General features: G+C 45.5%; 1 protein-coding gene across 8 annotated transcripts in view; it reads right to left on the reverse strand.

Annotated features, from left to right (window-relative positions):
- The window catches only part of PACS2 (phosphofurin acidic cluster sorting protein 2), a 78,417-nt gene that overhangs the window by 25,781 nt on the left and 27,051 nt on the right, over positions 1-25,585 (reverse strand). For 2 of the 8 annotated variants that reach the window (XM_017815776.1, XM_017815769.1), the window contains exons 2-16: positions 24,923-25,010; positions 21,620-21,709; positions 19,119-19,244; positions 16,913-17,075; positions 15,762-15,835; positions 14,920-15,000; positions 12,528-12,587; positions 11,107-11,264; positions 8,949-9,039; positions 8,143-8,220; positions 7,271-7,392; positions 6,375-6,510; positions 5,582-5,686; positions 3,965-4,071; positions 3,090-3,244 (exon numbers count right to left, since the gene is read on the reverse strand). In XM_017815776.1, coding sequence (XP_017671265.1) covers positions 3,090-3,244; positions 3,965-4,071; positions 5,582-5,686; positions 6,375-6,510; positions 7,271-7,392; positions 8,143-8,220; positions 8,949-9,039; positions 11,107-11,264; positions 12,528-12,587; positions 14,920-15,000; positions 15,762-15,835; positions 16,913-17,075; positions 19,119-19,244; positions 21,620-21,709; positions 24,923-25,010 — 1,634 coding nt within the window. The remainder of the gene's footprint in view (positions 1-3,089; positions 3,245-3,964; positions 4,072-5,581; positions 5,687-6,374; positions 6,511-7,270; positions 7,393-8,142; positions 8,221-8,948; positions 9,040-11,106; positions 11,265-12,527; positions 12,588-14,919; positions 15,001-15,761; positions 15,836-16,912; positions 17,076-19,118; positions 19,245-21,619; positions 21,710-24,922; positions 25,011-25,585) is intronic. The other 6 variants (XM_017815777.1, XM_017815774.1, XM_017815773.1 and 3 more) reach the window with 6 other exon arrangements.

Consider the following 25,585-nt stretch of genomic DNA (forward strand, 5'->3'; position numbering starts at 1 on the left):
ACTGTTGAGGAAATAAATGACTTGGAAGACACAGAGGCCCTATGACTCTCCATCTCAGTCTCTCAGCTTTGCAAGGGGCTTTCCCAAACAGCCCTTCCTGCACCACACACACCATGGCTAGGTCACCTCTGCCAGGAGGAGCCAGACCTCTTCTTCCCAACACCATTCACACACCACAGGTGTTTTGCAATACTAAGAGGCAATTGCCCTCAACCAGGAAAAACAACCCACAGAGGCTTGTTTAATCGGTGGAAAAGGGCTATAAGCTCAATAAATGTGCTGCAATTAAAGACAGAAGACAGAGTCCAAGGATTACAGCCCCCAGTGAATGTTGGCATATGCATCAGGTCCCTGCTTGCTCTAGCTAAGCCTCATGGCTCAGCTCCTCTGTGAGCATGGAAAGACCTCCTTGCAGAAGCTTTGTGTGTTCAGCCTCCAGCTCTGGATGGAGATCTGACTTTATACTTACACTGAGCAGGAAGGGAAGGTGTTTAAGTGACAAACTCTGCCCCGGGAGGTGGCAAATTTTCATTTTAGGCCACCTATGTCCCTAAAACAGACAGCACCCTCTTGCAACTACCTCTCCAGTCTTTCAACATCAGAGAAAAGGTGTGCCAGGATCACACTTCCCAGTCACCACATGGCAGTCGTGCTCAGCATGAATCCTGTACATTTACAATCAGTCATTGTAATGTTCCTACTAATCGGATTATTTTCATCTTTCCTGCATACAAAATTCTCACATCTTCCCTTCCCACATCTCACACTTCCAGAGGCTGCAACAGTTGAGTCACCAGCTGGTAACTGGTAACCTTACAAATTCTCTCAAGGCGACTCCAGTTGTTTAACTATACTAACTGTGCTCCAGTAAAGACTATTGTGGAAAAAATCTGCTAATTTTCAGGAAAAAAAAAAATGCTAATTTCCAGACCTCCAGGAAAGGTTCAAGCAGCAGGTCTCTCTGAGCTCCCCTCATTGTCATTAAAGACTGAGGCCTAAATCCTTTCCCGGCCCCTCCTGGCTACTTTCACACCCATCATTTCTTTTGCAGTGAACTTTTAAGCAGTGCACACAGAGAACAGCTCTGCCCCATGCACTGGAGAAGCCTTCCCACATGCTGGGAAAACACACTGCACGTGGTAGATGCAGTTAGAGACAACTAAAAAACAGGAGGTCTCCCAAGAAGTTCTATCCACAGGAGCTAAATAAAATGTTAAGATACCCCAAACAGCCAAAATAGCCCCCAACTTCTTATTTTATTTTACCTGCCCCTTTTCAGTTGTTTATACAGTGCTTTGGACATCAAAAGAATCTTCCAGCCATAGAATCAGCAGCATGAAGCAGGACTGAATCTCCCAGTACAGCTGCTTACAGACACTAAGCATTTCTCATTATTAATAAACCACTGTCATTGCAGAGTGTAGTTGTGGATTCAGAAGGTAAAACCACCTTAGGAAAAATTCCACCATCCCTAGTTCAAAAGTATTGATAGCAGCACAGAGGCTTTTCCTTTAAGACATTTATGGCACGGTCACCATTCTGTCTTTGGTGCTTTTTCAATTGTCAGAAATGAGAGGTTGCTCCTCAATCACTTTAACGAACTGCCAGAAGGCTGGCCAGAAATAAGCTCTTGATTCGATCAGGAAACACTGCAGACTTCTACGGAAAAGGTCCTGTTAGAGAAGTTTCTATATTTGAAGTACATTTAAAAAGGATTCAGAGTTCTGAAGCACTTTCATTATCAAAGTTCTTTGTTAATTTTTTCTTTTTTTTTTAAATTACAAAAAAAAGTTTTATGATTAAAAAGCCAACCCAAAGCCACACTAGCTGAATCTTGTGTTTCACTTCCAAAGAGAGAACGTTTTTCAAATCATTAATGACTGCAGGACAGAAAACTCTTTTTCTGAGGCCAGGAGACAGTCAGCAAGTGAGGATCAAAGTCTCAGTCGCGCAGATTCTCATTCAAAGCACATTGAAACCTTGCAGAAAATATTTTTTTTGTTTTTAGTCCCAAAAGGACTCTCTCTTCTCTTCCTGCCAACCACTTTGGAAACTAAATGCCTTTCCTTACAGAAGGATCCAACTCTCTTCTGCCTTTTTCATTTGACTTCTGCAAATCCTACCACTGAATCAGCAGCCTAACTCCACTGTTCATGGTGCTGGGCCACCAGCCTCTGATTCCCACAGGAGTTGCCATCACCTGGTCCCAATCCTAGAAGATTGGAAAACATCGAGAAAAAGGCTTTTCAAAGTTTTCTGCTGCCTACATCGCCCAAGTGCTCTGTTCACACAAGCCAAGACTAGGACTAGCCCAGCTCCTGGCCTCACACCCTTACCACACCAGCACTGCCCAGAGGTCCCTGCCCACAGCATCAGTGACTGTCTGGCTTCCCAGGCATTGCCACTACAACATTCCTTAGGTTTCTGACTAGAACAAGACCCTTAATGTTGTTATCAGTCCATTCTATTTCCTTCAACACAGGCGACTGAAGCTGGGTAACTTTCCAGCCAGGCAGGCTTGTTAAGCTGCTTAAAAGGCAGAGATAAGGTGCAGAAAAACTGAGGGAAAATCCTGAGGAGAACAGCACGTAAAGGAAAGGTCAAAAGATGAATGTAATCTGAATAATTAAAATCCTCAGCAGTTTCAGAGCCTTTAAAAAATTTTCAACCCCTTCTCCACTAACATTTTTGGAGTCAGGCTCATGGAGGCCAGAACAGTTATCGCTTTGGGAAACATGGTGCCCAATGAATTTAACATTTTGGCCAGGGAAAGAGCTTCTAGGACATTATTCTGTGCATTTATTGTACCATGATAAAAAGATATATAGGAATCTCTCTGTATGAGGAAGAAGTACTTAACCCCTTGCTTCAAATAAAAGGTTTACAAAGCAGACTTTGGCATCAAGAATGTAAAGACGAAATTCACTCACGCAAGAGCAGCAACACCAGCATTACACAATAATACAACAGTTTGCCTCATTTAACAGACATATACCTATAGCCGAAGCTTCCAGAAAGCCTTCTACTGAGCAAACACAGCACATTTAACCCATTCATCTTTCTATGAAGAAAAACTGTTCCTTATTTACCTAGAGGGATGATCAAAAATCTCATGTAGCCGAGCCAGTCGGGAGTTTTGTGAGACAGCTGCTCTACAAAGAGCCTCAATACAGCACTGAGGTAATTCTGGGCTCCTGCCACTGCAATTTTAATTGGGTTTGGAGGCTGTGAATTGCAGTTACAGCTAGACAGAAAAAGAGGAAACATATTTGTAATCGTGTTTCAACCACGTATTTCAGACCAAGTAACAAAAAAAAAAAAAAAAAAGGTTAATAACAATTATGGCAGAAGAGAGTTCCTTCAATACAAACGGCAGTATCACAATGATAATCAGCAGCTTAAAACATTATTAATAAAATACAACATTTCTTCAGTAGTTTCTTAATTGGTCTCCTTGCTTCTTCTTTCACACATTTGGATCATCTAAAGGGCTGGATTCAACTATCTAGGTTAGGATGTACCCTACTGCTACTAACTGCTGGGTCAGAGAACACTCTCAGGTACCCACAGCTATCAGCAGATAACTAAGGAGTGCCTTGAGGAATTAATTTGGGAATTACTTGGAGGAGGAAGCAAGAACTATTTAAAAAACACTTATTAGTTTTTCATGCTTTACTGCTGCATATATCTGAGCTATGAGGCAGCCTCCAAAGCACAACCTTTTATAATCACTGGTGTGGGTGACTTGCATCCCCCCACACATGGCAGAACATGAACAACTTTGCAGGGTTGGTGAGGGCTAAAGAGCCACACAATTCTGACCTCAGGAGAGCAGGTTGGAAGAAGTACTGAAAGGCAGAAGCTTCATCCAGTAGTTGAGAAATAAACTCCCTGGGCCCTGGGGCACAGGAACTGAGAGGCTTTTAGAGCTGAGACAAACAACACAAGCAAGGTGAGAACTTACTATCTCTGTATCCTGGAGACAATAGTGCTGAAAGCTGCCTGAATATCAGCAGAGGAGCATGTACAGACCACTGGCAATGTATGCTTTTGCAAGACATCTGATAGGTACTGAGGAGAGAACAGAATATTTTATAGTCCTTTTTTGGTACAGTTTGTCACAAGAAGAAAATGTGCCTCCCCCAACCTCCCAGGTCTTCTCATACCCAAACTTGGGCTCTCTCCCTGTGTCTGATTTGTAAGTGATATAGCTGTTTCTCAAACACCTTGTCCTTGTGCAGCAGCCAAAGGAAAGCTTTTCCTCTAGAAAAATGGAAACACCTTCTTGACAGATAACAAGACCATATCCCAAACATAGCAACAACAACTCCGGAACAGCACAGTTTTTATGGCCACAGAGGGCAGGGCTCCAGCAGAAGGCTGTTCACCTAGCAGACAGCACTGGGTAAAAGCAGATACTGTCTACCTGCCTGCTTCTAGAACTGCAGTTGCATCTCTCCCAGATTTCAAAAGGTTTTAAACAAATGCAATGTTCTGCCCACCTTTGAGCACTGAAAAAAGGGATGGGTGCTATTAACATACATGTTCCTCATGAGGGACTGTTTCCCCTCCATGCAGCTAATGGGGAACAACACAAAGCTTGGGTACACATGGACATAATTATGGCACTTAGCAATTATCTCACACTTTCAAATTCTGTACTGCCAATCTATACAACCCAGCCATTGCTAAGTGCATGGCATCTGACACTGAAGGCACAAGCTGCCAGAACCACTGGAAGACGACCTACAATGCTTTCTGTTCATCTCTAGAAGGCATTTCTCTGTCTTCCAAGTATAGAGAAGCTGGAACGAGTAGTTCAGCTGGTATTTTTGCTCTCTCACACATTGAGACCCTAGTTCTTCCAGAAAGCCAAACCAGACAGTGTAACTCCAAATGCCTGGCACAAGTTCTCCAGGCGACAGTCACCCAGCAGATGTTTACTGGTCCTCTGCCATACATAATTTATTGCTTTCTCAGAATAAGGCTCCAAAAGGAGAAAAATGTGTTCCAAACCTGTAACAAATCACCCCTTGTTGCCAGCAAAAAAATGTACTGCTCAGGGTTCTCCTTAACAAAACTATCACTCAGAAAGGATGGGGTGACAGACCTGCAGTCAGGAATCATGAGTGCATGTGCACAGCTACGAAGCTGACCCAAAATATTTTCTCCTGTGTTCACCACCTGCATTTAGAAATCTCAGCCTAAACCACAGGTCAGACCTCCCTGCTGCTTTTGTTCCATTCTACCACAGTTTAGAAGCAGGCTCTTAAGTGCAAAGGTCAAGACATTCCCAGTGTGCTGCTAACCAGAAGGAATGGCATTTTATAGAAGAGAAAACACCTCTGTGGAAACATTTAGGTGGCAAAAGCTTTACAAGACCCACAGCATCTCCAGGTCAAATGAAATCCAACCTGTAGGCACTAAGCACTCAGTAGGTTGCCAGCCCCCACGCACCACCACTGCTCTTCCAACCAAGCAACAGAACCTACTTGGTTAGTGGTAGAGCTCAAGGCCTGTCCATTCCTGAGGAGGAACAGCGCAGGAGAACTGTGCTTCAGGTAACGTCTCCTGCCTTTACCTGGCCTTGCCAGTCAGATGTATTGACAAGAATAATGTTTTCTGGCAGCTGGTCGTCGGAAACCAGGATGTGATTTAGTTGGTCATACACTGTTTTCCTGGGGATCTGGAAATAAAGACATGGAGAAGAGAACAGTATAAGATGTCACCTGTAACCATCAAGCCACCACCTCCAGCTCTTGCAATTCATGAGAGGTGGCTGTAGATGCATGGCTGGCCAGTGATCCCATCAGGAAAGGCACACTAGCAGCACATGGGACTGACACACAGCAGCTTCTTCAATATTAGCCACTTTGGACTGGTTGGCCATTACTTCTTCTGCCATGCACTTTAACTTACATCACTTTATACCAACTAATAGTGCCCAACAATTTAGGACTCATAAAAGCCAGGAACAGTCTCCTCCAAAGAGGGAAATAAGTGAGTCCTGCAGCTAATAAAAGCATGGCACATATGCTGTGCACAAGTCAGTCCCCTACTGCAATCCCTAGCAATCTGCCTTAGTTCAAAGGAGTAATTCCTCAACACGTTCCTATTCATTTCTCATTCTAACAATCTGTTCCAGTGTTTTCAGTTTATGGCTGGCTGACAAAACAACAAGCTGGCAAATCCCAGCAGATTAGATGAAAGATGCAGTTTTAGCCAAGACATAAATTCCCTCCTTCCTGAAGCTACAGGGCCCAGTTCCTTTCCAGCAGGGACAGAACTCAGACCAGAATGAAAAGGACCATGGGAGATAGTTGGAAAAGAGGAAAAACTATGGGTGGCTGGAGACATAGTAATCTTTTTCACACCTGTAAGTGGTGCCGGGTGTCTGGAGAGCGCTCATTGTCCAGGCTGTTGGCTCTCTCGTTCTGTGGCCTCACTGGCTGCCTCTCCTTCAGAGATGTGCTTCTTCCCCGACGTCCCGTCTGCTTCCCTTCAGACCTGCTAGAGAGATGTGCTTACATTCCAGAGCTGGCTCGTATGTGAGTGAGACCCACCTCCCAAATCCCAGATCTCACAGTCTGGCAATCTCAATAATGCGAGTGAAGGCACTGGGGAATTGTGCACGTAGATCTGAGTTAGCTTGAGACCTGTTAATTCTGCTTCTGATAGGGCAGAGTGCAAGGTTCAGCTACAAAGCACGTTCCCAGAAGTCCCAGGAAGACTTCCACAGCCCATGCTTAGACCCACACCACTGCTCTGCTATTGCTACACCAGCATAAGAGGATCCAGCCGTGCAAACTGCAGTCATGCACTCCCAAGCAGCACAGAAATACCTCCAAAAGAACAACTATTTACTTGCAAACTAGAGAAACTATACTGTTGGATTGCTGACACCCACATTCACTATCCTATTTGGGAAGGTTTAAAGGTTAGACTTGACAACCAACCACCTTTCAGGCCAAAATCAGCATCAGATATTGACTTAGCAACAGTATCTTTAAGCAAGCAGCTCCAGAGTTCTATAAAACTTCCTTGGTCATGGAGCAGGTACAACACAGGAGACCAAAGCAGCCTCAGAGCAGTGCTGCCCTTCGGGGCTCTGAGCATTCCTTTACCAGGTGCTCAAGACCCATCATTCAAATGCCCAAACACAAGGAGGGTGTCCTTGCAGTCAGTGGCATCATGACCAAACCCTAGCACGCTGTCCCTGACCTCCTGAGCAGCCCTGCAGCAGGCACAATGCTGTCCCCCCTCTCTCTACCTGGTGGATGGGATGATGAGGGACTCTGTCTTAGTGATCTTCCCGCTGGGTGGGAGCTTCTCAACAAACACATCTGGTGTGGGGAGTTCAGCCTCCTGGACCTCAGCTTGCTGGTTAGACTCCTGCAAAAACACAGGGAACAGAGTTACCAGGAACAAACCCTCCCCTCTTCTCACCTGGAGAGCTTTGCTCTGGCTGGGGCACATTGAGCCTGCCTCCTCCAGACATGCTACTCACTGCCAAAAGGGAGAAGCCAATATGGGCTATCTGGGGTTACCACTTCCCAGCTCTGCCTCACAAGGGAGCTTGAGGTAGCAAAGGTAGGATGCTATTTGGAACAGGCCCTCTCCCAGCTAAAAGCCAGGGACATGACTCCTCATGCAATGCAGATTAATTCAGCTTACCCAAATGAACTAGCAGAGAGAGAAAGACATGGGATAAATGTTACACACTGTGTCCCCAGCAGAGCAACTTGAGCTTTGGGGTTTTTAGCCGAGGAACAGCTTGATTTCTGCAATTCAGTTTGAAGTAATACTTCTGTCCAATAGCATGGAACAGGCCTGAGAACCCTTTTCAGGATGGTACACATGCTCAGTGGTATACCTTGGGCCAGCCTTCCTCAAACCAAGAGAAAGGCTTTGAAAAGAAGGCCATGTAGAGCATTTTAGTTGCAAAAAGCTGAAAGACAAGAACCTCCAACAACTAAGGTCAGGAGGAGAGCTCAGCATTATCTTCACTGCAGCTGATGTTACCCATGGAAGTTGTGTTGTACGTGCAACTACATGGACAGACAGAAATATGGCAGAGCATGCAGCTCCCAGATGACACCCAAACTGACAGGAGGAACATCAGCAAATGCATTTTCAACTTACGTAAGGGACAGTGTCAGAAATACTGTCTCCTGTATGTTTGGTTCCAAGACTCTTTGTCTTTTCAGGCACTTCTACCTGCTTGAGAGGAGAAAAATCATCAGGAGGTTTAGCACGAGCACAGTTTCCAGCCACACTCTCTGGATCAGGCTACTCAAGAGACAGACTTCTCCGTTTAAACGTGGCACAGCTCTGCAGGATGAACAGGAGCGCTTCCTGGCCACACCAGGACCAAACATATTAGTGTGGGATGTGGCTGAGCTCGTGCACAATACACAGTAGAGGCAAGGAAGTGCCCTGGAATGGGACTGACCCTTTATGCAGCCAATATGCCCATCCACAAGGGGATGGAAAAAGGGCTGAGCTGCCTCTCAGTGTTCACTCTCAGCCACCATGAAAAATATGCCAAAATCAGTAAGGTAAAGCCTCCTCCAAACAGTGCCAAAAAGTCCCTAAAACTCCCAGGCAACACCTCTCACCCTGGCAGTCACTTCACCTGAGAATCTGAAACTAATCATACCATTAGCAAGTGTTTAATATATAACCTGAAGATGTATCCTTAAGTTAATACAGTATTTGCATTAAAAAAGAAAAGAAAACAAAAAACCCAAACCAACCAAACAAAAAAACGCCCCAACCCCCCAAGGAAAACCAACAACCAATCGTGTTTCCTTAGCAGAGAATTCATATCTCTGCATCCAAGTCTTTGGAGGAGGTCAGAGAGGGTGCTTTAATTTACACATGCAAATAGAGCTAGTGCAGGTCTGCTATACTACCTGCAGACAGGTAACTCTTGAAACGTGACTTACAGGACTTGATGGCTCTCTCTGGCTCCTGATGCTATGGATGCTACCAATTTCTGTCTGAGAGCTGGAGTGTGACAGTCCTTCAAAATAAGGTCTGAATAAGAAAAGAAAAATTACTTCCTTATTATCAAAAGCACCACAGAAGTCCACCACATTCACAGCAAAGCAACATGACTGTTCCCAGGGGGGTCTTACTGCTCCCCAGTGATTCCAGTAAAATTTATAGGCTAATTTTGAAAGGAGAGGAAGATCTCCAAGACAGTAAGAGAAGCCAAAAAGTCCAAGGATTCCTGTCTAGCCCTGACAGTGTCTGACTGTCACACAGGAGACTATTTTTATAAAGCTCTTATTAAGAATGCCTGCACACCCTCACTCTACACAGTAAACAGCAGCTTTTGCTTCCATAAGATCCAGGGTGGGCATGTGGTCCAGCATATTCCCACAGCAGAACAGAATGCACATTGACCCCACACAAGCATTTGTGTCCTTACTACCCCAAGCACCAGGTGCAAAGTTTCACAATGACCATCTTGTTTCACGTAGCAAATGCTGAACTACACAACATTCCAGACAGGGTCTAGCTTCTGACTGAAATACAGCAACTAGAATTACTGCCTCCCCTCCCACCCCCCCCGTACTCTGCTCCTGTGGGTAAGTGACTCTTGGTGCTAATATGCATTTTATTTCCAGCTTGCATCTGGATTTGGCTCTCAGCCCTAGGCTCCAATTACACATTTGCTCAATAAGATAAGGTAGCACACACACAATCAGATTGTGCTTCCACATAAGAGGCAGCTCATCACACCAGGCTACAAGACTCAATTACAATTTAAGGAACTGATTTTTTTTGTTGCAGGAAAAATCTGCCTACAAGCCATCAGCATTTATCACATCCTCTTCAAGATATGAACTCAAGAACTGGATGCAGCAAACCACAAAGCGTCTCTCCAGGACCAGACACAGTAAAGTTCCAATTCCAGCATTATTCCAGTAATCACATATCCCAGAACAGTTAGCTCCTTGGCTCCAGGGAACAGGATATGAACTCTCAGTGTGTACAGTAAAACATTTTTGCTTGTTTCAAACTGCTGCTTACCACAACACATCTACTTTCAAATCCCTTCAAGGTAGGGCCTACCAACTGGTGATATCCTGGGTCAAGCTCCAAACCTTTGTAAGCCACCAACCCCATCACTTGTCACTGCTGCTCCAATCTATTCTTGATATCTTCTGGCTCACTGATAGGGAACAAGTCACTCCAGACTCAGAATTTATTCTCAGATCAACTAGGTTATTCTACATTAATGAGTATATTAGTACACCTGATAATTAGCCAGCATTTAGCAGGTGCTGTACTGACCAACTGCAGCGGTCAGCACCCCAGTGCTTTGTTTCAGAACCATCACAACAGTGAAGGCCTGAGCACGCAACCACACACCAGTCAGAAGCATGAGTGCAGCTCAAACAGTCTCATGTCTCCAGTCTTTATTGGGCAGAGATGTGACACAGGGCAGGGATGTGAACAGAACCCTGTTAGCTCAGGGTTCTGTATCTGCTCAAGACCCTGAGCCAGCGATCCCCAGCTCAGCTCTACAGTGCTGTGACTGACCCACACATCAGTGCTCACAAAAGCCCTTTCAGAACAGGCTTGAGTGTATCTACGTGTGCTGCAGTCAGTGCCTTGGGCCCTGAGGAATTAATTTGTTTTCTGCAGTTCTGTTTCCTTAATCCTTGCAAAGACTGTCTTTCCACACAGGGTATTACCGTCCTTTCCAGAAAGACAGTCTGCCTTGCCCATCCCTGCCACTACTTCTGCAGCTTCCAACAACACCATCTTCTACCTTAGCACACATTTCCTATCTGTTTCTACCACTTCCTCAAAACTCTGTCTGCCTGTCAGCAGTTCCTACCCCTGTGCTCAGGTGGCAGGGCAGCATAACATCTGCAAAGGGAACAAGGAAGAGTTGACACTGAGGAGAAGTCAGACCCCACACACACTATCCCAAGCTCACAAGCAGTCATTCCCATTCTCACAACACACACTAGGGCTCCAACAAGGGGGAAAACCAGAATGGAGGTGTGGGTATGAAACCAACATCTGATCTGTGCTGACACTGTGCATGGTCTCTCTCTGGCCCAGCATAAGCTGCCTCACACTTACTTTAACTTTGGCTTTGGAGTGCTCAAGACACTGTCATCATCCTCCATTTCTGGCCCGCTGTCACTGGGGTTCTCTATATCCAGTGTGTCATACAGAAGGTCCAAATCCTCCTCCACCTCTGGAACGTGCTCTGCTGGGTCCTGCTCTGAATCCAGAACCTACACACAGGACAGAAACAGGTATCACTGAGCCTGTCAGGAGACAGATCGATCCCACATCACCTGTACTCTCCCCAGGACTGCAGTACACGGTCCTGGGAGTAAGATTCTATTCCTGGTGCTTGGATACCATATCTGACAGGAACATTAAGTGTATGAGAAATGCATGTTTTGGATCAAGCTTGTCAATGTCTGGTTAAGCAGGAGTTTCATATTGGACTAGGCATCCATGAGCAAGCCATTTAACTACAGGTTATGACCATTATTCAACCCCATTCTATAAACAATGCTTTAAAAAGGTCACAAGGGAGTCCCAGTTTTCCTAGAACCACTACAAAATTCCAGTATTCCCAACAGCGTAACCTGTCTTGGGTTTTACTGAAAAAGCTGCCCTGACAACTTCTCATTTGATACCCAAAAATGTCCACAAGAGGTGCCTGAAACCTGGACGAGGATCCACTGCCACCCACACACAAGGCAGAACAGACACCTCACATTAAACTTTCTTGGTTGCTTTGCACATCCTCCGGAGTAAGCAGGGAGCTGTGCTCAGTTCAGAGCTTGCTTTTTGAGTGGCAGCTCTGGAAAAGCAGCAGCTCAGCTGTCTGAGCCCTTAGCTATGGGTGCTGACTCTGCTGAGCTAACTTGGGAAGAACAGCAAAGCTAACAGGACTATTTGAAAGCATAAGGAAGCACGAGGAGTTACTCACTCTTTCCCACAAGCCACAAAATCAACACACGGCCAAACAGCCAACTGAGTTGTTAACTGTTTTTATATTAGACACTTAATGTTACACAGGGGTTCTGGATCTGTTTCATCATTTTCAGCTATGACCAAACAGCTGACTCCTGGGGATCTGTGCTCCCTGTCCAAGTTTTACATGTCTTGCCTGGTTGTTCTAGTGAGATGATCAAATAGGCTGGGATTTAACTTCATAAGCAATATACACCATAGACTATTTGCCTTTGAAAGGGTCAAAGATAATTTCAAAGCAGTCTGCAAAACTAATGGGTACACAGATGGCTGCCAAAATCTGCTTTTGATAAAACTTGATCTAGAAAATGTTTGCTGACATTTAGAAGCTGGCCCTCAAGCCTCCATGCAAGGCCAGAGTGTAAGGAAAGGTCACATCCACTGCAGACTTAAAAACAAAATGAGGGAAACTATGGGAAAATGGGAGAGTGTTTCTGAAGACTAAAGCAAGATGTTCCAAGCAGAGGGCAACACAGAAGACAGGAAGGCTTACAGAATTAATTACTTACCTCATCAGACACTTTAAACCTCTTCAGCAATGCCACAACCTTCTGTTTGAAGTTTTGTTGCTGTAAGTTAAAGACACTTTTACATAAGTAAAGCATTAAGCGAACTGTTTTCTCTCAGTCTGCAAGAAGCCCAGACACATCTCACACTGGTGCTCTAGCTGCTGCCTCAAATCAAACAACTCCTGGGACCACAGACTACATCTCTGCTCTTCTTACATTGAAATCAGCTTTTCCACACCTATGACAATTTCATTCCTGCATTACCACAACCTAGGTCCCACTCCACCAAGCAATATAAGTCTTCTGGCCCTGACAGATGGCACATTGCTCTTGGTTGGACACACAGGGGATAACAAATCATTTTATCTGCCAGATCACCTCCTATACCTGTTCGACAGATTTTTGGGAAACATTTGGCTGTCAGCTTTTCTGATTCTTAACAAGGGTGAGCCAACACAGGCATCCACCCACTGACCCAAAGAACAACTATGTCTTTTACCACCAAAGTATGGGTTTGGTTTTTTTGCAGGAGCTCGCAGTTCATCCTGGCAGGTTCATTTATTTGAGTAGTAGCACTGGAGAAAAGCTGTGGGGCTTGTCCTTAGCTCTTGTCCCTATCACAAAAATGCTTCCCAAGTCACAGACCCAGATCCTAGACACAGCAAGGACCAAGTCTAAAACAACACAAGCCAAACCACTGCGTTTCTTTTGTGTTTGCTTGCCCCTAAGAGCCCCTCTTTTGCAGGATGAAACAGCTGAGATTTGCCATGAGCTGCCCAGCCCTTCTCTGCCTGTCACTGACCAACCCAATACGCACAGTGTGAATAAAAGGAAGATGAGAAGGGCCTAGGTTTGAGTGCTGGTACAGAGCTTCTGAAGTGGCATCCCTGTGTCAGAAGGAAAGGGAGTAGAAAGTGGCTGGTACCAGGACACATTTAAGTGAAGAAAGTTGTTCACTTGCTGGCTCTCCTGTATCTCACGTGAGCTCTTCTTGCAAGTCCAACTGCTCGCTCCCAGTCTGGCCTCAGACAGTTCATACAAAACTATATCTTCAAAATTAGCCCTTTACTTCTGAACTCACATCCTGTGAGCTGCAGCCACCTCCTAGACAGCTGAAGTTTAGGTGGAATAAATGCCCCAGACTCTTCAAAGACTGCCCTATTTCTGTCTCCAATGCACCTGTGAGGCCAAGATACTCTCATGATAGTGAGGGTTTTCCTCTGGCTCAGGGCATCAAGCAAAATCATCCATCACACAGATCACCTTGGACCAGCTGGTCAGTCTGTGGAGGGAGGACACAAAATGCAGTAGCTAAGGTGACATGACAAGAGCTGTTTGCTGGCCTGAATGGTTTGACAGCAAGGAGATTTGGTTTGGAGCTGCACTGATATTAACTTACGTAGCAGCACCAAACCCGGGTTTGCACCAGTTGCACACACTGGAGATTCAGTATCAGTTCAGAGATCAGGGCCAGAAAGACTTTCCTATTATGAGTTGGTTCCTTAATAACCAAGTGGTGAATTTTGTCCTGGCTGGTCACTGACACTTCAAAACAATACTAAAGAAACCAAGGATATGAACTAGCACACTCCTGGTCTCACAGAAAGGATCTTTATAGTGTCAGATTCAGGTCAAAACAGGGTTTATTTCAAACTTTATCAAACCATGCATTTCAGAAATAGCCTTAGAGGTGGTAGAATGATCTCCAAACTTACTCCTAAGACCAAAACCAAACCTAATGCATCTCGCTGATTCCGAGTTATTGTCATCACTGACATGCACAAACACTGGTGCAAGCAGAAAGCTGTATTATGGACTGGTCAAGCACAAGGCCCTGCTCCATACAAGTGCAGCATTGCAGGCACACTTGTGCTTGTTTGAGCGGGTGGATAGCTGCATGCATCCTTCCAAAGCTTCTATATATATATAATATCCAGCTATTTGTTTTGCCTCAGCACCACATGCAACACCTCATGTTCATCTGTCAAACTCCAGGCCTTGACTAAGCTGCTTCATTTTGAAACCCTCCTGCTGGCCTCTCCCATGCAGAGACCAAATAGAAGAGCTTTCCTTCAGTTACAGCTACTTTCAGGACTTACATGAGCATGGATCCTGCACTGGTTTCTTCAATGGGACTGGAAGTTCATACACTTGCATGATTTTTAGAGCTCCTTAACTTTGCAGCCAAAGGACACTGAAGACAGCACATGCACACAACCTTGGATGGTCCCACTCCCTGAACTGGCTGCTTTTCCTAGCTCTTTGCATGCTGTGACAGTGCCCCCGAGCTCTCTGCGGGGCAGCATGTCTAGTACTGCTGCTCCCACAAGCCACATGCACTGCACATCCTGGCCAAACCCCGTCAGTGTTAGTATAACTAATTTCCACCGACCCTGGTTATGGACGTCGTTCTTACTATCGATCTCCGCTGCTTCTTGGGCTTCCCCAGCTCGTACTCATCATCATCCAAATCCTGAACAGAAAGAGGATTCCTGTGTTACCTTATGATTCTGTGACACATGAGCATTTAAGCACTAAAAATGTTCCTTCTATGAAGATGAACCCGCTGCCCTGTCTTCCAGGCATTCAGCATTTGCCTTAATTGCAGTTACGATGGTAGAAGGAAAAGGCAGTTATTCCAGGTCTGCAGACACAGGAATAACAGCCTGGAGAAGCAAAACAGCCCTAGTTTTACATTCAAGGAACAAGGACAGTCATAACCCCACATTTTGGTGGGTTCCTCTCTCGGTACCCTCCAAGAGGTGGAAGGCAGGTGATGCCAGAGTCTGAAGGCAAATAAGACCCAAACTCAAAAGCATCTCGCATCTAACCAGTGAGTTCTTTGTAAGGACCTATTTTGCAAAAGGTATTAAAAGCTAAAGACTGCCTTAGACCCCACTGGCCCTTTAACTACAGCTGGGGATCCAGTTGGGCTCTTTGAATCCAATCACTACTATAGAAGCAATAGAGTCATGCCTTAACCATTAAGCAGAGAAACACAAGGATACTAATGTTTTTTGAGGGAGATCATGTCCAAACATGTGAACAGATAAATCACAGCATGGTAGAAGAAATGGGCTGTTGTGCAGGCTTTCTCCACCACAGCTAAACACTTGGTTACAGTCTCACACTGGCATGGCTTAGCTAAAGAAACAGACTTTTAGTTTCAAGCATGAGCTGAGAGTGTACCTGCTCTACTGAGCTCACAGGGAGAAACCATGCCCTAAACAGTACCTGGCCCTGTACGGCATCATCACTGGCCTCCTGCTCAGAAGAGAAGCTCTCGTACTCTTCCTCAGAATAGTTGTCTGAAAGGGAAGGAAAGAAGGGAGAGATCCTGTGAAACTCCTTTAAGGTGAGGACATGGTCTCATCTCAGGAGCAGAAAAGGTCAAGTCACAAATCAAGAAAGGAGGTACACAAGGAGAAGATAAACTAGCAGGCATCTATCTGTGCTAGAACCAGTGAGATGGGAACTGTCTGGAGGTAAGGAACAAGGAGAAACATTTCCAGCAAGAAGGAATGACCAGCACATAGATAAGGCTCCTTGACACATCACCTCAATTTACCCTGGAAAGGATCACCTAGTAGACAGCAGCAAGTAAAGAGGTTTCTCCACAGGTGAAATTACTTTTTCCTCCTAACATGGGCATAACTGGCTTAAAGGAGCAAGTAAAACATGACAGGAGAGTCTAAATCCTTTACTGAAATGACACTTCAGGTGAGCTGCCTGGACTCAGGCAACAACACACAAGCACCTGCGTGAACTACCTTCAACAGTTCACTCTTGCAGCAGTGAGCAGAAGCTGGTGCCATGTAAAAAGATGATCACAAGCAGAAACCCAGTGTCTTCCCTATATAGTGCACAACACCACGGATTTACACTCAGTAAACCAGGCCATCTACACTCATTAAACCAGGCCATCATCCATAGCAAAACATGTTGCAGGTTTGCAGGTCTCATCTAAAGCTAACGAGATTTATTGTAGAATACTCAAAAGAAAAAGAAGATGGAAGAGGAGCTTAAATGTGCATCTCCTGAATACAACACTTATCCAGGTGAGAAGCTACAGGTTCTCAACACACCCACCAGTAATGCTGGTAGAGGGTTGGTGAGAACACAGCTAACCCTTGCTGGATGGCTCAGGCCTGGTCTGGTAGGCAGGAGAAGCTTTGACAACTCGATCCCCCACTCCTGTCACACTCCCTGCTTACACAGCAACTAATTTGCAAAGTGGGTTTTCTTTGCATTGATCAGTTACAGACACAGCAACTTGTGCAAACCAGCTCTCATTTGTCCCAGGAAGCATCTAAACTCAGGTGGGGTTTAACTGCAGCTGGTTCTGGAAGACACTGGTCCTCAGAGCATGTGGTTGTAACTCTTACCTGTAGACTTGATTTTCTGGCTGGCCTGCATGGTGCTGTCTTCATGGTCGATTGGCTGACTGGACAAGGAGAAGATCCAGATTTCTGCTACCTTCACTGCAGCCTCTTTGATGTTGCTGAAAAGGCTCAGAACCTGGCCACCTTCTGTTGGGTGCTGCATGACCTGGGACAGAAATTAAGCTGTACAAATCTGCATTTAAATGTATTTACACTTGCATCATTTGCATACTACAAGAGTTATTTATGTTAACACAGTTACTCCACATTTCCAAGAACAGAAGCAGCCAAGACCCTGCAACTGCAGGAGCCACTTGCAGGCAATACAGTGTTAGTTGAGATTATATCTGACTACTAATGAAAGTGATGGAAGGAAAGAAAAAACATTCTGAGCTTAACAGGTGATTAGGTCATCCCTGAAGCACAGTACTTGACTACCTCATTACCATGTATAGGCTTCCATGGCACAGTACTGATTTGAATTATCAAGTCACCCACCTTATGAACACCTAATTAAGGAACATAATTTTGTCTTAAAGCCCTGCAGAAGAGCCAGTAAAGGCAAAAATTCTTTGTGAGATACAGACGTAAAGTGCTTCCTAAAGCAAAAATCCCTGCTCCAAAGAGCCAGTCCATGAATCTCAGAGGAACTGGTTACCCCAGTATAATGAAGCAGTAGGTCACGAAAAACAAGACAGTGGTGGAGGCAAAGGGACATTTCAGTGCAGGTTCCTCCTTCCTTTGCCACTCACAGGGCTCTCCCCAGAATGTTAAGTCTTCTGTTCTGCTCTTGCCCCACCAGAGTCAGCAAGCATATCCCCTCTCTTGCACCTCAGCTTTCCAACATACACCAGGCTGCTTTGTCAGCTCCTCACGTGGCTCTAAACAGACCTGAGCTGATGAGGAACACATGCCCTTGCCCTGAAACTCTGCTCAGACCCTCAACTCCAATTCGCTGCTTTGTTTCAACAGACACAAGAACTTCTTTTTTTTCTTTTTTTTAAGGAATGAGTCAGTGCAGTTCAGGGGTCATTATCCTATAAACTGCAAAGGGAAGGGGGGGAGCTTGTAAAATTTGTTTTCCTTAAGACTTCAATTTCATAAATATTCCAGATGAGCTGGAGAGTAACTATTTCCTAACATGGTGCACCTTTGAACATTTTTGACCTTCTGATCTCAGTCAGCTGACATTACAAACAGACATAAGAAAAACCACATGCAGCAGCAAATGCCCAACACTTAGAAGTTCCCTGATGGTTCTAATTAATGGGCCCACATGTTTTCTGCCTTACAGCAGTATTTAATTTCTAGTTCTTCAACAAATCAAACAGTACAGGAAAAATGTTAGCTGCAACACCACAAACTTGACCAATTCAAATGAGGAATTCACCATTTACTGCAAGACTGAGGGAAGCTGAACTCACAGAAGAGAAGTAGTCTTTATAATGAATTATTTAGTATAGTAGTAACTCACCACAACATAACGCCAGCTTATTTTGGATAAAAATGATTTGTTGACAAAATGCAGTCTGATGAAAAATATTGGGATTAAGCTGGACTTGCTACTGCTAAGCCCACCCCTAAATACTCAAACAGAAACAGCAGACATTAAGCAGAGCACGAAATAATGAAGCATGGAGCTACACCATTCAGAAAGCCTTAGTGAATAATTTATCCCTACTTGATTCCAGAATTAACTTTATCATTTACTTCTCATGAATAGAACTCCACCTACATTACCAACAGCCATGAGAATGGCAAAAGGTGTTTTAAGCAAAATGGGAGGAATTACTTAATGCTGAGCTGTCATACTGTTGCACTGAGAAGCACAGAAAACTTTGCTTTAACTTTACTATTTCTCAGGGTTCAAAGGCTTGCCCAAGTGACCCTATCTGTCTTGTTCTGCACTTTTGATCTGGACCCCTAACTCTAAAAAGAGCCACAAAACAATAACAAAACCCTCACAAGGTCATAAGCTAGCCTTGTGAAAGCTTTAGCTCTCAAGATACGATGCAGAAAACGCTCAATATTATTACTCAGTAGTAAAACCCGTTTAAAATATTGCTCTGTGAATATTGATTACAGCTATTACGACAGCTATATGAAATCCTGCCAGGTACTTCTCAATGAGGAAAATGATAAAAATAAGTTTGAAGAGAAGGGAAAACATCCACCTGTGTAAACAGAGACCACGTCAAGTGCAGCTCACCTCAGCCATGTTGATAGACCCCACAGCCAGAGTCTTGTAGCCTAAAATGGTTCGGTTCTTGTACCTCTTCCGCCGCTGCAGCATGATCTGAAGCTTGTTGCCTTCTCTCTTCAAGAAGTGAGGGTACTGCAGTGGGAAACACAATGGAAGAGTTCATTACCTTTCTTGACAGTATCTCCCGAGCCACCTGCTCCACAAGTAACTTCCACTCCCAGGGATGAATTCCAGGGCTTTTAGAAGCACCTACGTCAAACTCGCACTCAGTGGACAATCCTTCATTATCCCCCAGAAGACTTCAGCTCTGCCTGAACAGCTCAGCCAAGCACATCAAAAACACAGAGGAACTGTTCAGTCTGGGAAGGGCTGAACCCAAGCCTGGTTCCAGGGAGATGAGTAGCCTTCAGGAGACACTTTCCCCAACAGCTAAATGGAGGCTGCCCAGAACTGGAGCCCCAGAGGTGCCTCCTGGAGCACAGGCTGCCCTGCAAACAGTGGACAAATAGGACATTCCAAAGCGAAGGCCGCTTCCATCACAAGCAAGACCTACTTTTTCTTTTTCCTTGGAACATTTTGAAAATAACTTCCTGCCCATCAAAACACTTGACAAATACAAATACCAAATGCCACCAGAAACCCCTGAGATAATAATTTGCAGTCCAGAGCAAGCCTGACTGCTCCGCAGGGAGCTGGGAGCAGTGGCCACACAAACAAGAAGAATACTAATTAGCTGAATGCTCTGTAAGGGCAGGATCTACTGCTCATTGCCCAAGGAAGCAACCCTGCAGAGGAGAGGAACAGCACTCCCCAGAATTAAAAGACAACCTCAAAACACACAGAGCCTGTGACTCTACAAATGTGCAACATCCCTAAACAAGGATGGAAAAGAGTTATTAGAGGGAAGAGGCAAGAGGGACTCAAAAAGTCAGAGGCAAGGCATAAGATCTGAAGAGCTGACAGCGCCATATGAAGATAGTGGCTGCAGCAAGACACCAAAACCTTCTTTGTCTGTGACACCCACATGCTTTTATTTTGTGGCCCATCCCATCACCACTCTCAAATACATCCCAGGCACTAAATTCAGACTGTATCTGAATTAAGCTGTGGTTGTTAGCTAGGAGTAGCTTCCAGCCGTTGTTCAATTAAGTAACAATAAAAGTTGTCATAAAAATCCTGCTATCCTAGAATGCTTCCCAAGCCTTACTGCATCCAAGACAACCAATCCTTCATGCAGTCAGTCAGAGATCAGCAGTACATCTCTGCTTTAAGCTCACTCACCTCTTCTAAGCCTCAGTGTCACGGACATCACTCTCTCCTATTCTGGCTCAATTCCCAGCCCCCTCAGGGGAAACAGAGTTAAAGGCAATGCTCTGCATCCTGCTGCAGCATTGCTGTGAGATCCAGAAAAAACTCCAACCATATTCCCAATTAATTCCAAAAAGATCTGCAGACTTGCTCCTTGCTGACACAGGACTGGCAAAGGAAGACCTGGCTCATCTTACAGCTCTGCTCCCAGCCATGGGAAACCTGCAGCTGCAGGACCCAGGTGTGCGTATTCCTGGCATGTGGCTCAGTTATTCCTGCTCACAAAAGAGGGAATACAGTTAACCCAGTCTGAGCTGCATCAGGACAAAACTAGAAGCATGAACCATCTGTGTATCTGCTTGGGCAGCTGCAGGGTTACCATCCGTCTGCAACAAAATCTTACCTGCTTCAGGTCTGCACAGGTCTGTGTAACAACCAGACTCACATCATCACTTCAACCTCTCTCCTTACCAGACCAAACTCCTGAAGTCAAGATCTAACTGACAGTCCCAGAACACAGATAATCGAGATTCCACATATTAATACTTCTGAGTGTCTGTCTGGCTCTGCTGTGTTGAGGATCTTCTCTCACTTGCAGCAAGCTAGCCTCTACTTACCCAACTTTCCTGCTCAGGAGGTAGCACCAGGGCAGCAGCACACTTTGAGGAAAAGAAGAACTAATGAAATGCAGTGGCTCCAATTCGCAGCTATTTCTGTGACTCCAGAGCCAGCAGTAACTATAAGCACACTGCTCCTGCCTCCACAAATGGTGCCTCCTTTGGCAACTCCAAATCAGAAGTTCCCCTGATTCATTCCTACTACTGCCTTCTGTCAGACTGGCACTCCATGTCACCCCCATGGCTGCCATCCTCCAGTGCTTACTCATAAAGCAAGCAACAAAAGGCAAAAAAAGAGCCATTCTGTTTTGCTCCAGTTCCTGTTACGGACATTCCTGTCCATAACTTGAAGAGGACAGTCTTCATGTTCTTCTTCCTTCATGGTTATCCTGGGCTCCAAAACCAGGATGCACAACAAGGAAGGTCCCCTAATACTGTGAACTAGCACCCAGCTTCAGGCCCTCAGTGCTGAGAGGCAATTCAGACAAGTTTGTGTTGTTGCACATGAGAACGTGCTGAGGATCTCCACCTCAGACCCACAACATATCCCTGCTCACTGCAAGCACAGACATCCCACCCTACCTGCAGCGAGAAGGTCAGTGCAAGCTCTGTCTCCACATGTCCACTCGGGGGCAATACAATCTCGTGAGACCGCAGGATGCGCTTGGAGCCCTGTACGGAAACAAAGTCCATCGGGTGAATTCCCCAGAAGCCAGCCCTCATATCCCACTCCAGTCCTATTTACTGCAAACCAGGAAACGTTGTCAGGGACTACCACGGAGAAGTGAACGGATGGGTCTGCCCTTGCACTTCTGTGAAATATTAATGAGATGAAAGGGAGAGATTTGACTAATAAAGATTTGGGCATATTTACTGTCCCTAACTGCAACAATGCAGCGTTTGTTCTGCCAAACACCAGTATTGAAAAGCTGTGAGTCAACCCCCACCCCTCCAGTTGAAGTCTCATATTTTCACTTCAGCCAGTAGGTACAAGGCTCATCTCCAGGGTCTGGATGCTGCAGCATTATGCTTAAATCCCCAGCGTTAGCCACAACAGACTGAGCTGCTCTGTTTGTGCACACACCCCTCCCTGGGGAAAGTGGAGACTTTAACCTGTTTAAACAACTCCAAGTAGTTGGGGACATAAAAGAAAAAAAACCCACTAAGCATCTCAGTGGAGTCTGGAGACCTAATGTATCACAGGGCAACTCCAAATCAGCCCTGTATGTGGGCTGCCATATATTAACAGAGTTACTGGGCTATTTACTGTGTGAGCATTTCATCTCAGGGAATGTTTGAGGGAAAACTAGCAGGAAAACATGACAGACTGCTGCCTAGCAAATCCTTTTGCATTGTTCAAACACAGAGGCAAGTTTCAGAGGTCTCTGGCTCAATGTTCTGCTGAGGCTGCAGATCTGGCTTTGTCCAGACAGGCTGATCTCCCAGAAGCACAGAACTGTAGCTCTCAAAAAAGCAGCATCTGGGAAATTGGAGACAGATTGGGGGGGCAAACACCTCCAAGCTACATCCAAAGGGAAATGTGGTCTGCTCATATCAGCCTCAAATAGCATCATGAGATGAGACAGCAGTGGAGATTCGTTTACATCCCTTCTTCCCCAAACGCATCGCTCAGGCAGCCAGAGCAAATGCTGTGATCTGCAGTGGTGCCTCAGCTCCTGCACAGCACCAGCTCCTCTGTGGAAAAGCTGAGGTGCCTGAGCTCCAGCAGATCAGAAGACAGACAGCAGAGCAGAGCGAGGGACCAAAGGGCTGTCCCCAGGCCAAGCAGCACATGTGAAAGCGAAGCACAGCGAGCCTGGCCGCTGGCAACAGTGGCAGCTGCTCCATCTGTGCAAAGCTCCTAATAGCAGCAATCTTGCTTTACTGGTTACGCAACCTGAAATCTAATGAAAGACCAAATATAGTTGCTTTTAAAAGACCGCAGCAGATAAACAGAGCAACGGCTTGGGAAATACAGTTGACAACTCTTTGAACATCACTGTTCAGGAGGCTGCGAGGAGACATGGGAAATGCAGGTAAGATGCTCTCATTAGGTCTGAATTCAGTCATCCTCTCTGGAAGGACTCTGGTGTCTGACACCTCTCGTGCAATTCCCCACACAAAGGCAGTGAGTCATTTGACAGAGATCATATAGTTGATGATCCAGTATCCCCAGGTTCAAACAACAGCCATGTCAGAAACCTGAGTGCTGGCAAATGAAGCATCCCTGAAAGAGCTTGTCAGCATCATAACCTGCAAGCTATAAAGGGACTTTTAATAGCAGGGCTTCAAACCTGCCTATGGCTGACAGCTGCACTGCTACTGACATCACATCCCAAAGAAATACGGGTGCGGTCCCCCACAAGGGACATGCAAGGTGAGGCACTCTCTGGACAATGGTCATTCCAGCCACTGTCACCTCTAGGTCAAATGGAAAGGGCAAAATAAGGATATCCTGGTGATGTGAGCTGTAGCCTAGGACTTGGCAGATGCACATCCTGAACAGGGCAAGTCCTTCTGCTTTCCAGTTCCTCAGGGATCTGCCCTGGTGTGGAGAGGACTGCTCAGGTTCCAGCATCTGAATTACTGCAGCCAGGCAGGTCACAACACATACCCCAAAAGCCCCACGTGTTAAAACTCCCTCTGGACTTGCAGGTCTGGGGCAAGCTTTCACCCACAGAAAGTGCAAGCAGTCAGCAGTAACCTGGACAAGAAAAGAAGGTTTTGCTCTAGTAAAAGATACTGAATTCTCCAACCCATATCTGACACGCTCTGGGTGTAGACCATTCACTGACAAGACTCAGGTCCTTAGAGTGATGCATTCACCATCTAGGAGCACAAACATATGGAAAGCTTTCAGCCTTGACAAGCAGTATCTGTCAGCCTGGAAACCCACAGCAGTGCTTCTTCCAAGGTTCCTGCAAATCTAGGTGTGTGAAGCAATTCCCTGCCTTTCTGCTCACTGCATGGGTGTATGAACCTCCTCCAACACAGAGGGGCACATTTTTACCCCAGCTGGATAACTCATGGAGATGAGAGATACCAATTAAATCCTCAGCTGCGTCTTTTTGTCCCACAGATTCCACCTTCCAAGCTAGATTTTGTGTGCTTTGACACAACCGGATCTCTGCAGGGGTTTGCCTAGTTTTTTATTTGAAAAGCAGCAGCTTTTCTAGCCTGGTTAATGGTATTTTTCTACTTATAGGACTGCTAGGCTTTTACTCGTTAAGCACTTTAGCATTTGCAGTGGTGGGAGCACGTGAGCCGAGCTGATGCTGTGACGCACGGTGGAACCGAGTCCCCTTCCTTCCCAGCCTGCCTCCAGGCAGTGTGACCTACATGAAGGCACCTAATTAAATGGCACAAACATATGCTGTAAAGTGGGTTATTTACCTAGGATGACAGCTGTATTTCAGGGAAACAAATTAACATGTACAGGCAGCCTACAAATCCACCGACAAGGACCTGGCTACGGACTCAACAGCAGAGCTGCCCACCAGCAAAGGAAGGCCCACACTCCAGACCCCCCAAACCAGGACTAAGTTACCACAATGTTCATCCCCAAAGTGAGCACGTTAAATAGAGAACCAGGCTTGGATTTAATGCCAGCTCGGGAAGAAGAGGCGAAGCATATGAGCTGTAAAGAGCGTTTTTACATGGAAATAATCTCGTGCTGAGCCATCAGTGAACAATATTCTTTGCTTACAACAGCGAAATGTGGTAGGGGGAAGGGTCAGAAGAGACTGCACACACTCAGAATGCCCTGATAGACTTGGGAAGAAGTTCGTGGCTGCAATGGACCTTATGTGGAGGTGAAGCTCAGTTTGGGCATCTGCCAGTATTTTTAGTCAAACAACACAATTCTTAGAACTGAGCAGCAATTACCTGCATTTTGACAGCAATGACCCCAGAAATAAGCTCCTTATCCAATTCCTTTAAGACTACCAGTTTCTTTAATGTCAAGCTGCACAACCTGCAAACAGGAACAGAAAAGAAAGTTACAATCATGCCTGAAAAAGGAAAAGCTCTGAACAGCTTTTACATACAGCATTATCCCAGTTTGAGGGTGAACAGGTTCTGAACACAAGCCACACACTTATACAGACATAAAGACATATGAGGCTTCTCTGACTTCTCAGACTGAATTTCTCCAACTTTTCATAAATACATCTCTGGTACAGACCCATGGCCACATAAGAGCATCACATAGCACTGACTTCCACAGATCACAGCCTGAGAACTCTTGCCCCCAGTCAGACCAAAAGCTTCAGGGTCAGAGGAATTAAATTCCAGCAATATAAAAGCACTGGGTCAGTCTAATTTTCAACTCATCTACAAAGCTCTTCTAGATTGTTGGCTTTTTCAGTTTCAGACTCCTGGCTCCCAAAGATCTTGCTCCCACCTCCTGTCAACCCAGGAATTCTCCTTCTCATCCCCAAACAGAAGTGCAAGCTGCGTCTCTAATGGGAAAGGGGGAAAAAAAAGGAGAAAGAAGAAGAGGACTCAAGTGGTGCCCTCTGGCCCTGGTGTTCACATGGCATGCATATG

The sequence above is a fragment of the Lepidothrix coronata genome, unplaced genomic scaffold, assembly GCF_001604755.1.
Source record: "Lepidothrix coronata isolate B3197 unplaced genomic scaffold, Lepidothrix_coronata-1.0 Scaffold52, whole genome shotgun sequence".
Lineage (NCBI taxonomy): Eukaryota > Metazoa > Chordata > Aves > Passeriformes > Pipridae > Lepidothrix > Lepidothrix coronata.